The 14,381-nt window shown below is 55.9% G+C and overlaps 1 protein-coding gene across 1 annotated transcript; it reads right to left on the bottom strand.

The window, feature by feature from the left end:
- Window positions 1-6,119: 6,119 nt before the first annotated feature.
- On the bottom strand, window positions 6,120-8,824 carry OSM (oncostatin M). The gene is made up of 3 exons (XM_016198641.2): window positions 8,791-8,824; window positions 7,243-7,376; window positions 6,120-6,662 (listed from the first exon to the last, which is right to left on the bottom strand). Exons 1-3 carry the CDS (start codon window positions 8,822-8,824, stop codon window positions 6,120-6,122), a joined length of 711 nt encoding a protein of 236 aa, XP_016054127.2.
- Between the last annotated feature and the right edge of the window lie 5,557 nt (window positions 8,825-14,381).

Raw genomic sequence — 14,381 nt, 5'->3', positions numbered from 1 at the left:
GGCCACTAGGGGGCGCCAGGACCACGCGCCCTGGGCTTGGGTTGGGGCAGCTGCCTTGGTCCGGCTGGAGCTGTGGGAGGAGGAAGGGGGGGTAGGGCCGCCACTGCCCCTTCCACCCGCCTCAGGCCCCAGGACCACCTAGTCCCCAACCGGGACCGGCCCTGCGGACAGTGTCTCAGCCCTCGGGGAAGCCTCCTCTCAGGTTACAAGCTCTGTGCAGACTTTTTCTGATTTTTCCTTCCACCTCACCATGGTCCCTGAGCTGGTGCTTCCACAATCAGGCCCATTTTACAGAGTAAATGAAGCAGAATAGCCTCACCCTGCCCTGGCCCAAGGTCAGAAATGAAGGGGCCATGACCTTGACTGATCACACTCCCCAAAGCCTCGCATGAGGAACTTCACTTTGGCAAAAGCTATCATCTCCCTTCTCCCCAAAGCACGGGCCGGCAGGTGCCACCCCATGACCCACCACCCTGGAGGGACAAGGACCCTCTGCCTGCCTCATCTTCATCTACAGAAGAGGGGACTTGAAGGTCTCTTGGAGATCCAGGAATCAGTACCCCCAGAGGGGTGACTTCTCTAAGATCACCCGAAGCCAGGATTCTGTCTTCCCCATCCCGTGCTCTCTCCTCTGCCCTTTAACCCCAAGATGATCTTTAACCCCTCACGTGTCCACCCGGCACTTTCACATCTGGTCTGTCCTCTTTACCTCAACATCCTCGGAGAGATGTGCAGGGCACGGCTCACCATGCCCGTTACACAGATGGGGAGACTGAGGCCTCTAGAACCGTGTGGGCCACCAGGTGCCTCCCAGACACATGAGGGAGGAGGTAATGTTTGCCTTGCTGAGGATAAATTTGGGGCCTGACATCTACCCCCCAACCCAGCCCCATCAGGGAAACCTACCGTGGTCTGTGCCCGCACAGGAGCCTCCAGCGTCTTATAGGGTAAGCGCCCGATCTTCAGTGGAACACTGTTGTCTTCGGGGCCAGGCCCCCTCTGCTTCCCTCTCCTGCTGAATCTTCTCTGGAGACAGCTCCTCACCTCACCCCCCACTTGACTTCCCGTCAAGGGCCGGGTGGCTCTGAGGCTCCCCCCACTTCTACCCCACCCCCCCCAGATGAAAAGCTGGGGGGTAACAGGGCCAGAGAACCCCAGGTTCCTGGCCAGACTGCACCTGACACAGGTGAGGCAGGGTCTTCAGGGTGGCTGAGGGGAGAAGTGGGGCCAAAGGCGGGGAGGGGGGCGTCCCTGTGTCTCAAGCCCCTGCCCGGTGCTGCGTGGCAAGGCTGTTGGGACCTGAGTCACAGCTGACTGGGCCGCGCCCAGCCCTTCTGGGTGACCCAGGCCGGCATAAGGCGATGACTGGGCAGCCCTCCACATGACCGGCCAGGGTCGGCCTTAGGTATTTTGACTCAGACCTGCCACAGGCCGTGTGCACCAGGGCCATGCTCCCTTGTCCCTGTCCCCAGAAGAGTCACAGGGCAGCAGCTACCCCCCTGGACACAGTGCCTTTCCAAGCCACCACTCCCTCTCCTAGCACCCACCTCAGAACCCTGGAGCCACCTGAGCCGTCTGGTCTGCCCTCCTCCACAGGCTCTAGGGCCCGACCTGCCCAACCCCCTCCCTCCGAGACCTTCGCCCCTCCCCGAGCCCAGCCCTCAGGGACGCCCCAGGAAGCAGGGAGTGGGGCTGGCCTTGCCGAGGGCCTCCCCACTCTGGCTGTGGACTGTGACCCTTCCCTCATCGTGGAAAAGGGGCTCTGTGGACACTTCGGGTTCTGGACCTGGGGGAGGGGGGAGGCAGGGGACAGGGCTGTGAAGAAAGAAAACCAAGGAAAAGGGAAAATGAGAGAGAAAAAAATAAAAAGAATGTTGTTTGTGCACCTGCTCAGTGACAGCTTGTGACAGCACCGATATAGCAGTGTGTGTGTGTGTGTGTGTTGTCTCCCAGAAAATCTGTTACAGCCTGGGAGGTGGGCCAAGTTCACCCACTGTTCAGAGGGGAAAGTTGAGGCCCGGTTTGGGAGGTTACACAGCTTAAGGGTGGGGGGCTGGGGCTAAACTCATTTTCCTTAATTCTCAAGTACTTTCTCATCCCATGAGAAAAGGGAAACAAACCACATTAGAACCGGTGGGCAGTGAAGGTGATAAGGCCACGGAGACCAAAGACCTGGCTCTGCCACTTGCAGATAGACAATAAGTGCCAGGACCCCATCCCTGCCTTTCTCCAGCGGTATCCCTGCCCTCCAGGCCCTCTATCCTAAGGAACTTTTCACCCGTGTGTTACAGGCAGCACTGACTGAGGGACTGTGACTGTCACCCTGAAAACTTAAAAAAGAAAACCCAGCTTAGAGTTGATTCCATCAGCAGGGTCACACGAGAACCCTCTGTCGAGCCTGTGGCAGCTTACCCATGGCTCATGGCTACTTTGTCCCTTCACATGAGCCACTGTGGGGAGCACACACTATTTGCAGGCTCATGGCATATCTCCAATCCAGGGAAAATGCATCTTATGGGGGGATCAACTCACTCTGTGGCATAAAAGCTGTTATTAGAGCCCCCACCTAGCTGCATGTCACAGCAGATGGACGTGGGAACCCCTATCTCACAGCGGTGAGTGCTGTTAGGGGGGAATGAGGGCGACAGAGAGGGGTCATTGTGACTCCAGGTGCAGACTCCAGATATGACCCTCTTCAAGCTGCCCACAGCCCAGGGAAGCTCCACGAGCCCACCTGTGTGGGGGGACTCCTGTGACCCCCACCCCAGAGTCTGGAGATAATTTTTTTTTTTTCTGGTTAATTCTCACCGAAGGATGATTTTCCGTTGATTTTTAGAGAGAGTGGAACGAAGGGAGGGGGAGAGAGAGAAACATTGATGTGAGAGAGACACATGGATTGGTTGCCTCCTGCACACCCCCGACTGGGGCAGGGCATCAAACCTGAGACCCGGGTACATGCCCTTGATCAGGAATCGAACGTGTGATCCTTTGGTTCACACGCTGATGCTCTAACCACTGAGCCACACTTGTCAGGGCAAATCTGGAGATCCTTGATCCACTCCCTGGGGGGTGGGAGCTGCTCCAGCTCAAAGCCAGCTCCAGACTCCTCTCCAGGGGCTTATCCAGAGGGAGGGGCTGGCAAGGGACCCAGCCAGAGGTGGGGTACAGCCACCTTGGGCTTCCCAGTTCTTCCTCCGCAGACCAACCTCTGCGCTCTCCGTGGGCAACCGCATACCCGCCGCAGCGGCAGCTCTCCTTCCGCTCTGAGAACCTGAGTGTGCCTGGCTTTTGGTGTCTGCCACCCCCCACCCACAGCTTCCCAGCAGCCCAGCCCAAGGAAAGCCCCCCACCCCCATGCTGGGGCAGGGCACAAAAGAGGCCTCCTGCTGCTGACAGCACCTGGGCGGCACTGTCTGGGCCAGACTGCCTGGCACACTCCTCAGTGCTTTGACTTCCTCCAGGCCCTCTTCTGCCTTCCTCCTTATTGAGCTCCTACTGGGTGCAGACGCTGTGCTGGGTGCTGGGACAGAGCCAGGGATGCACCCTTGGCAGGTCCCGGCTAGTGAGGGAAGTGGGCGGTAATGCAAACACCACACTGGTGAGGACCCCTGATGGGGCAATTTTGAGAGAACAGATAACCAAGTTGCCAAACCCAGACCATGGGTGCTGGGGAAGAATTGTTGAGGATACACTCACAAAAAGAACAGGGAACAGCATTCCAGACAGATGGAACAGCGTAGGCAGAGGCTTTGTAGGAGGAGAGAGCCCTGGGCATTTTCGGCAACCCAAAGGTGACCAGTGTGGCAGGAACCCCGAGTAAAAGGGAGAGTCCAGTGGGGAGCAGTGGAGAACCCTTACTAGGTACTTGGTAAATAGCCTGTAATGCTTTGGGAAGACTGCTGGTTGGGAGTCAGAGGCTGAGAGTTCTAGCCAGAGCTCTGCACTGTGACCTTGAGCAAACTCTAATCTTTGAATGCTCGGAGCCTTTGCCCTAACTGTGCCACTTGGAGGCACCGGTATCCCTTAGGCTGAAGAGAGGAGTCACCTGTTCCAGATGCCACCCTGACCACCCACGTTACCTGATTCTCTCCCTCTCTGTTACATCACCTTGCTTTATTTTTGCGGAGCTTGTACTACGATCTTAGATGCTCCTGTTAGCACTTTTGCTTGTCTATTGTCTGTCTGCCACCTCACCTGGGAGCTCTGTGCCCTCAGGGACTCATGAAATTGACAGCAGAGTTATAGAGGCTGAGGGGTATCAGGAAGATGCCCCTGCCCTGGTATCTGGGACCTGAATTCAAAGTGTGCTCACCTGCAGTAAATTGCTCTGAGGACGTGAGCAGGTGATTTAACTCTCTGAGCCTCAGTCTTCTCATCTGTCAGGTGGATCAAATCTATTGGAGAGAGTCCTGCACAGGGCTCTCTTCCACCTGATATTAAGTCCTGTTCCCACCTTTGGCCCCAATCCCAAGAAGTAGGAATAGCCAGGGACTGATCCAGGTCAAGTTCATAGGCTTTCGTTAGCCCTTCCTTTGTGGCTTCTGCCTTAACCTATCATCCCTCAGCCTATAGGTACACCTCCTGAGGTGGGGCCTTGAGCATCAAGAGGCAGCCCAGTTTTCTGGGGAGCCAGATGGAATCCCCATCCCCCTAGGGCCCTTCAGGGAGCAGTTTCAAGCACATACCAGGCCACAGGCCACGTCCGAGGCAGGATCTATTATTATCTTGTTCATTTCATGCAACACACATCAGCACACATACCCCAGCCACACACCCACAGGGGCCAGAGCAAGCCAGACACTCCAGCCTGCATCCCTCCCCACGTGCTCCCAAACCCCGACAGCCCTAGTCCCCAATGTCTCAAGGGAGATCTGTTCAGACACAACAAACTCTTTGTCTGTGTAGAGACGCCCCCACAGTCAGACTGATGCATGAAACTTCCCTTCCTGGATAGGCAAGGAGCTCCAGTCCAGGTCTCAAGTGGTAGATGCTTGGGGCCTTGCCACCTAGGGACCCCTCTCTCCAAGAGACTAGCCTTCCCCAAATCCTCTCCCACAAGACAACAAAGAGACACAGGGTCTTTAGAAACCAGGCAAGTTTTAAATATATGTTGGCACAATATTAACATTAAATATACATCATAAATAAGCCTCATAAATTAAAAAAATTTAAAAAACGAATAAAAACTGATAAAAAAATCGATAAATTAATCATGTCCCTCCCTTCAATGGATTGGCCCAGAACCCTTCAGGACAATGGTTTCAGCATAAGAAAATTCCAAGATCCACCACCAGGGGGAGCAGTAAGCAGCCAGAACCCAAGACCAGGCTCTTCCAGGCGCTGGTAGCTCTCCTGCAAAGAATTCAGTTTGCACCCGTGTCCGTTTGCACCGCCTGTCCCGATTTATGGAAAGAATTTGAAATCTATCCTATGCCAATGAGTCTCAGCAGCTGACAAGCAGAGAGAGTTTCACATGGTCCCCAACACCTTCGATCACAACGACAAAACTGAGGTCCAGAGAGAGGTAAAGTGGTGTGCCTGAGGCTCAGTGAATTAGGGACCAAGCTGAGACCTGAGCTCCTTTCTTTGGGCCTCCCATATCAGTGCTTCTTCCAGGACACTCTGCCCCTGTCATAGCTGCCTAAAGTGAGGTCACCCAGACGTCCAGGTGTCTGGCCTGAGACTGGCGATGAGGCATAAGAGGCCAGCTCAGGCCCTGACCTCCCCCTCGGAACCATGCCACCACGGAAAGGAGGAAGTCTGGGGGCAAGAGCTCTGCAAGTCATGAGAGGGAAGGGCCGGCAGACCTCTGGGGAGCAGAGTGGGGGGTGGCGGTCAGTCTGGCCATGAGTCAGTCTGTGTCATCAGACCCCTGAATCAATGGAAAGTTGGCCCCGCGTGGCCTGACCCAGCCACCCCACTGGGACTGGGGAACTCAGGACTGGGGAGACACAATGGTCTGATCCTAGCCCCCCTCTCCATGGGGAGGTAGAGGAGCATACCGGCTCTCACCCCTTAAAGTGCACTTCTGAGAGTTGGGAAGCAGGTTTGGAGACCCTGGGGAGGCACCATCCTGAGGAGCACCTGCTGATCCTTCACCTGCTGTTGGGCCCCTAAGGCTACCGGTGAGGCTGCACCCTGGCCAAGAGTCTCTTGCCCCTCCTGGAGGGTTGCATCCTGTGAGCCCCCTTCTGCAGGGCCCGGTGGGGGCTGTGTCTCCGGCTCCTCTGGCTCGGGGTCTCCCTCCACTTTCGGAAGACCTGCCCCACTGAGTGCATGAAGCGGTGGAAGCCATGCAGGAACTGGCAGCCTTTCAACTTGGACTGAAAGGCGTCTGAGGTAGGGGTGGGTGGTGGTGAGGTCAACAGGCCGGCCTGAGTGGGTTCAGCCGTTTCCAAGGAGCCTTGCAGCAGCTGGGCCAAGCAGTGGATGTTGTTCCTGATCCCGTAGATATTCATCTTCGCCACCCCCAAGGCCTGGACTTTGGGGAGGTCCCCCTGGAAAGCGGAAAGTCTCTGTAGGACATGACCCAGCTTGGTGTTGAGGGTCCGCAGGAAGTCCCTCTTACTGAGCTTCTTCAGGTCATGCTCGCTGGGAAAGACCCCAGGGCACTCTTGGCAGCGCTCTTTCAGTCCGGACATGTGAAGGCCTTGAATGTGGATCTGGGGGGGAAAGGAGAATCAGGGGGTGAGTGCTGGAGCCCCCGCTACACACACACACACAAGTCTGCTCTGGTTAGCCTTGAAACGCTTGACTTTGTTTACCCCCCTATCCAATCTGCCCATTGTACAGACCAAGAAACCGAGGCCCAAGAGAGGAGAGGACTCTGCAGGCAGAGTCACTACAGGCAGGCTAGAGGGACGCACAGGGCCTGGTGGAGGTGACGTGATTGTGGTATGGGGAAGGTGACCGAGAGCGTCACTGCTGCCTCCCCAGGGCCTAGAACAACGCACGTGGTAGGTGTGCAGTCAGCCCGCAGGACAAGCGGCGGAATGAGGCACCGTGGCAGCAGTTCACGCTCCAGGCCCGCTGAGCCTGGGAAGCTGTATTCTCAGGGTTAGGCCTTGGATGCATGTTTGATACGGTCCTGGGATAACATAGGGACTTGGTTCCCCCACCCCCACCCCCATATTGAGTGGGGCTAGAGCAAGTAGAGGTTGGTCCTGATCCTCTCTGGGGCTCACTCCTGCCCTAACCCCAAAGTTTTCTGAGACTCAGGTGTCACCGGGGACGGGCGCTCACATAGGGGTCCAGGAGCATGCTGGTGTCCTGCATGAGGTTCGCCTGGTGCTGCAGCTGCTTGAGGAGCTGTTGGCCATCACCCGAGCAGTTGCCCATGACCACTGGGTTCAGGAACAGGAGTTTGAGGATCAGACCTGGGGCAGAGAAAGGGGGTGTCACCTGACTTGGCAAGGAAGCCACGGGTGGGTGGCTTTCAGAGGAGAGGGCACAGCCCATCATCCAGGCTTTGTGCCCTGGAGGGTGCACTGTGTGTGCACAGGAGCGCCTGCTGGGGCCACTGACACCTGTCTGGTAAGTTACTGCCCAGCACCTGAAACAGCGGCTGCGATTGATTCACCAAGTAGGCCTTCGACAGGAGGTTGCGGGGCCTGGCTGGAGCGCCTGTGCCTGCCAATCCTGCCAACCTCAGGAGCTGACATGGGGTGGACTGGGTGGGGCTGCTCTCTGAAAGCCCTCCAGGTGAAGGGACAGCTATTGCCACAGGACCCTGGCCCCTCCTGTGCAGACCTCATTTTACTGACAGGAAAACCAAGGAGCTGAAGAAGAGTTGCCCAAGTTACACCAGGTCCACCTGTCCCCCCACCTTCAGCCTTTCTCCTCTCTCTGTTAGTGGACACTCCTGTCGGGCCCACAGGGATGCTGTGAGTTTATGGGAATATTCGGGGAGGGGCGGGCACAGTTACCGCTCGCCTGCCTCCCCCATCCACCAGCAGCCACGTGGTCGGAAGGGGCCTGTGGTGCAATGGTCCGGAAGGCAGTGACACCACGTTCCCTTCCTAAGAATCATCCGGCCCCTTGGGGAAGATGCTGCTCGGGAGGGCAGAGGGGCTGGGCACTCAGGCACAGCGGTCACAGGGTATCCCTCCCCGCCTCCCCAGGTATCTGCTGCGAGTGCATGTGGGACCAGGGCGTCTGCTGAGTGTGTGTCCAGGTCTGTGTGAATCCCAAGGGATCAGTTGTGCCCCGTTCACCATGGGGCCCAGGGCTGCATGTGGGGGTTCCCAGGTTGGTGAGATTGAGGGCTCTGGATGTTGTCACATGGCTCCGTGCATGTGTCACCATGTGGGTGTGGCTATGTGTGCTGTGTGATTGTGTGGGCTCCAGGGCCCCTGGATCCTGGCTGACAGTGTCTAGTCATCCCAGACCCTGCAAATCAAGGCAAGAGGAGGCCCCTCCAGACATTGCACCATTTTTCTGCTCAGCTTCTGCAGCTTCCTCCTCTACACAGCACAACTCCTACCTCCCTCCTGCTACCCCAGCCTCTCGCCCAATCCCTCCCCTTCCCTCACTCCCTGGCTCCCTGGGAGCCACTCTACATTGCCTCCCTCTGGAAGCCCTCCTGGGACACCCACTCTCCACCCCGTGAAGATGCTGTGTTCTCAGCGGACCCCTCTCTTTGCCTGACCTCCTGGCTCTCTTTCAGTCTCAGCATCCTTCTGCCTGGTGCCTGGTCTCCCCGGCTCCCGGAGAACAGAGGGTAGCCCAGCTCCCCGCTGGCACCCGTGGTTCACAGCAAGTGGGTGCTGGTCGGAGGAAGGAAGTACTTACTGAGCAGCGTCCTCCTCATAGGCTGTGCCCACATGCTGGGTGTCCACGCTCTGGCCTGTGCCTGTTGGGGATGACACCTCCCGGCTGGGAGCCCTGCGGGCTGACAGCCACTTTATTGCCTGCCAGAGCGATTGGCCAACACCTCGTGAGGTGGGTGGGGAGGGGGAGGGGGGAGGGCAGGCCTTCTGGGAACATGACCCCAAAAACCAAAGTTTCCACGGGCGACCAATGGGCGCTGGGCGCAGCAGCCTGCCCGCTCCTCCTCCTAGTTTCTTCGAATTCGTTCTTCGAGGTCAGCTCCACGCCCAAGGGTGATGCAAACTGCAGCCTCAGCCTTCCTGGGGTGAACAAGGAACAGGGGGGTCCGTGCCACCTGCAGGGCGCTGAGCTGGGAATAGAGGGGAAGGTCTGCCAGCCAGGCCCACAGGTCAGTCTTGGCCCAGGAGCCATTGGTCTCACAGGCCACTGTGGTTTGGGGCTGAGGGGAGCAAGACACCTTCCTTCTTGGGTGCCCTTCCCGCCCTCTCTTGGGGCTGTTGGGACATCTGTGAGCGGAAACCACTGGGCTCTGGGCACGGAGCCAGACCCAGGCTGGCAGCCCTGAGATTGTGGTTCTGGCCCCAGGACCCGCATCCCCCAGCAGGGCTCCTGGCCGTCTCCTCACCCTACTGTGCACCTTCCACACGAGCAGCCCAGGCCTGCGGCCAGGCCCTTTCTCTACAGACAGGTCCTCTGGGGAGAACCAGGCACTTGGAACAAGGGAAACAGGAGATAAGGGTTCAAACCCACTGACAGGCTATGTGACCTGAGGCAAGTTGCTTAACTTCTCTGGGCCTCAAAGGCCCCACCTGTAAAATGAGGATTTGAAAAGCATTTCCCAGCCCACCTCGCAAGGCTGCTGCAGTCATGGACATAAAAGGCAAAAGTTCTTTGAAGGAAAAAGGAAAGATGAAAGTCTAATTCCAAGTACTGTACTAGCTGGGGAGGGTGCGGGGGGGCATTGTGAGTTGGGGAGCGGAGGAGATGGGGAAGCAATGAGCTCAGAGGGGAAACCGGGGAGGGGGAGTCGCTGTGGTGACGGTTGGGGACCAGGTTTCACTTTCTCTGAAAGATAGTGATCATGGGTTGGTCCTGTGTGTCTCACAGAGCTCTGAATGTCAGAATGAAGGGGCCCTGGAGACAATGTCTCCCTAGTCAACCAGCTACTTCACCATGGGGTAAACTAAGGCCCAGGTGAGGGCAAATAAGGAGGCAGAGGGGCTGGCCCAGGCCTATAAGCCATGCCTGGTGGTCCCAACACATTTACCAGGTCTGGAAGAAAGTCACTGGTCTGAGCCCTCAGGAGTCTGGTAGGAAGGAGGGTGTCAGAAGGCTGAGGAGCCAGGTGGGGCTTGTGGGGGCTGCCAGGGCCGCCTGAGCTGCTCCAGCTGGGCCTCTGGAGCCTGGGCGAGGAAAGCCAAGGGGGCCAGGGTGGATGCTCTCCTGCCCATCTCCACCCTTGGCACCCATCATGACCACCAAAGCTGTTGCCACCTGCTCTCCCCTCTGTCAAGATGAACAAACATCATCCCTTGAATGAATCCCTAATTCATTCAACAAATTTTGCCCCTGCTCCATGCCAGCCACTCCCAGGGGCTGAGGTTCCAGCAGTGGGCAAAATCAGACGCACTCTCATGCCCAGGAGGCGGCTCCGCAGTCCCCACCCACTCCCTGGCACCCCAGTGTGGTGCTCACTGTGCCATGCCCAATCACCCCACCATACCCAATCACGCCACCATCGCCACCCCCAAGGGCCAGTTCTGGATTCTCCTCCTGAGAATGTTGCTTCCGCTAAATTCTTCATTTCTGTGCCCACCCCCGCAAGGCTGCTTCCTGTGCCCATGCCAAGCTGGGGTCCTTCTTCATTTTACATCCCTGATCTCATTTTGCAATAGCCCCGTGAGGGGGAGCGGCCGACAGGGGTGTGTTCGCTCCCTTTAATGAGGAAACTGAAATTCAGAGAAGCTCAGGGCCTGGCTCCAGGGCCAGGTCTGACTGGGGAGCTTCTGGCCTCTCTCAGCTCCTGCTGACCAATCTCCATCCTTGGGGGACAGCATGTGCTTTACCTCACTCTCCCCTCCTGACGGTCCAGGGAAGCCAGTTGTCTCCAGGGTTTAAAGAGGCCTCTGAGGCCCAGAGACATGAAGTCACCCCACCTGAGGTCACTACGTGTGGTGACATTTAAGAGGAGCGGGGCATTCAAACCAGGGCCGTCAGAGCTGAAAGACCACGCTCTGAGCATGTGGCTCACTGAGGTGTCCGTGCAGGCCCCAGGGACCAGGGCTACCAAAGGCAAGAAAGGCTTATATGTTGCTTTGCTCGGGATATCACACCAAATACCACAGACTGGGTGGCTTATAATAGAGGGATGTATTTCCTCACGGTCCTGGAGCTAGAAGCCCGAGGTCAAGGTGTCAGCAAGGCCGATTTCATCTGCAGCCTAGCTCCTTGATTTGCGGACGGCTGCCTCTCGTTGTCTCCTCACGTGGTCCTCCCTCGGTCTATGTGTGTGTGTGTCCTACTCTTCTCTTCTTATAAGGACACCAGTCATATTGGATTAGGCCCACCCAGTGACCTCATTTTACCTCAGTCACCTCTTTAAAGGCCCCGTCTCCAAATACATTCCTATTCTGAGGTACTAGGGATTTGGACTTAGGAGCCCCATAACAGCTTACAAGAAGAGGGCGTGTTTGGAGGGCTATGGGCAATAGGGACCCTGGAAGAGACTCCAGAGCTAGGTGGGAGGGGGCAGTGATGGGCAGGAGGACACGGAGTCGCCCCAAGGTAAGGAGGTCTGGCTGCCCATTTGAGCGAAGCGTGAAGGGAAGATGCGTCAGCGTTTCTGGTGAGGTCAGCACCCAGTGACGTCCCTGTCGCCAGCAGGAAAAGCTTGCAACACGGCCCAGCCAGTATAAATAGGCTCCCCGACCACAGGACCCGGGCTGTCCCCTCTTCCCGGGGCCACGTCAGCCAGTTCCGCGTGATTTGGAGGGGAAGAGAGGGCCGGCTCGGTTCCTCAGAACTGCAGCTTCTTGGCTTCCTGGCCCACCCTCTGCAAGGACAGGACCTGGGGTGGCCTGGGGGACGGATCAGATCGCAGGCAGCTTCACTGGTCCACTGGGTGGAGAGACAGTGGCCCCAGACCTGCTGGGTAGGAGGCGGGGACCGATCCACTGTGAGCCCAGTGGTCTTGATTCAGTCACATTCTCTTTCTGAGCCTCAGTTTCCACTCTGTAGAAGGCAGTGGTACGATTTATCAAGGGACAAACAACCCAGTTCAAAAATGGGCAAAGGAGCCCCTCTTGGATCCTTGCTTCCAAGATGACCAAGGAACAATGGTTGTGCCAAAAAAAAAAAAAAAAAAAGGCCCTCAGCCATGTGCAGCCTATTAGCTGCACCAGCTGCGCCTGATGTGGGCCCAAGGACAAGGCCCTTAAGAAGTTTATCACTGGGCCCTGGCTGGTTTGGCTCAGCAGTTAGAGTGTCGCCCCACGGACTGAAGGGTCTCCGTTCGATTCAGGTCAAGGGCACTTACCTAGGTTTCCAGTGCGCTCCCCACCCTCTGGACAGGGCACATGCGGGAGGCAACCAGTCCATGTGTCTCTCTCACATCGATGTTTCTCTCTCTCTCTCCCCCTCACCACACGTCTCTTCCGCTCTCTCTGAAAAATCAATGGAAAAAAATATCCTCAGGTGAAGATTAACAAAACAACAACAAAAAGAAGTTTGTCATTTGAAACATAGTAGAGGCCACCGTCATTAGGGACATTTCTGAAGTGAGTGTCTTCGACGCCTATGTACTTCCCAAGCTATACAGCGGTACCTCGGTCCTCGAACGTCTCCGTTGACGAACATTTCGGTTTTCGAACAGGCCTCGGAAGTCGAACGTGCCCCAGGGCTTCCGCTGCGGGCAAGATCCTGAGGCCTCGCCGTCGGCTGTGGACCCCTCGGTTTTCGAACGTTTCAGAACTCGAACGTTCTCTCGGACGGATCACATTCGAAAACCGAGGTGCCCCTGTGTGCGAAAGCACATTACTGTGTGAGCCGTGCCCCTCACAGCAAGGAATCATTCTTGGGAAGCCCGCGAGGACCGAACACCCCCACTCTGACTTAGACCTGCGGGTGCTGCCCCACCACCTCCACCAAAGCCCATGTAAAGACGAAAGGAAAGATCTCTGAAAAACAAATAAAAAAATAAAATGGAAATTATACTTTTAAAAAATGGGCAAAGGATTTGAATAGACATTTCTCCAAAAGAGAGAGACAAATGGCCAGTTAGCACATGAAAAGATGCTCCACTTCAGTAGCCATCAGGGAAATGCAAATCAAAACCGCAGTGAGATACCACTTCACACCCACTAGAGTGGCTATAATCAAAGCCAGACAGTAGCAAGTGCTGGAGAAGATGTGGAGAAATCAGCCCTGGTGCACTGCTGGTGTGAATGTGCAATGGTGCAGCCACTTTGGTCGACAGTCTGGCAGTTCCTCAAAGGGTTAAACATAGAGATGTCAGACACCCACTGTTCCAGGCCTAGATACCAGGAGAACTGAAAACGTGTACACAAAAATTTGCACGCAAATGTTCATAGCAGCATTTATTTATAATAGCCCCAAAGTGGAAGCAACCCAAATGTCTATCAACAGAACATGGATTTAAAAATCGCGGTCTATCCATACACTAGAACATTATTCAGCCATGGAAAGGAATGAAGCGCTGATACATACTACGATGTGGACAAGCCTCAAAAACACGCTAAGTGAAAGTGGACAGTCACAAAAAGCCACATATTGTATGTTTCCCTTTAGATGAAATGTCCAGAATAGTAAATCCATACAGACAGAAAGTAGATTAGTGGTTGCCAGGGGCTGAGGCTGGGGTGGGGGGGATGGGAATGAGGAGTGGTAGCTAATAGGTACAGGGTTTCGTTTGGGGTGATGAAATGTTTTTGAATTGAACAGTGGTTACCGCTGCACAGTCTTGTGAATACATAAAAAACCACTTATGCACTTTAAAATGCTACATTTGATGGTATGTGAATTGTATCTCAATTTTTTAACAATATAGTGGCAAATGCTGCCTTGTAGGACGGTCAACATGGTTCAGTGAGATGCTCAGAGGCAGCTGGACTTTAGCAGGCACTTGATAAACTCTTACCCGCCAGCCATTGGGGCAGATGAAGGCTCACGTTTGCTTATGTCACAGGGTGACTTTGAGGACAGTTGGGAAAGACGTTGTTACATAAACCCAGGGTGAGCAAGATTCTGCCCATGAGGTCAGTGAGGTCATCCTGGGCTGGGGGATCCTTTGGCTTGAGAACCGCTGCACAGTTGTTCTGGGATCTCATGTGTCCACAGTTGGGAGGGGTCATGTCCCCCTGCTCCCAGTGACTCCCCCAAATTGGATAACTGACCTCCTTTCCAAGGGGCCTAAATACCTATACAGGGAAGTACAGAAGAGGAGAGAGAGAGCAAGAACTCACTTCTGGGCAGGAACCTCTTATTGTCTGTCTTACCCTAGATCTGCTGGGAACCCTCAAGTCGAGGAGAAGCCA

Source organism: Miniopterus natalensis, chromosome 20 (assembly GCF_054644295.1).
Source record: "Miniopterus natalensis isolate mMinNat1 chromosome 20, mMinNat1.hap1, whole genome shotgun sequence".
NCBI classification, from domain to species: domain Eukaryota; kingdom Metazoa; phylum Chordata; class Mammalia; order Chiroptera; family Miniopteridae; genus Miniopterus; species Miniopterus natalensis.
Note: the sequence above shows the minus strand (reverse complement) of the source record. Positions and strands in the feature narration are given on the sequence as shown.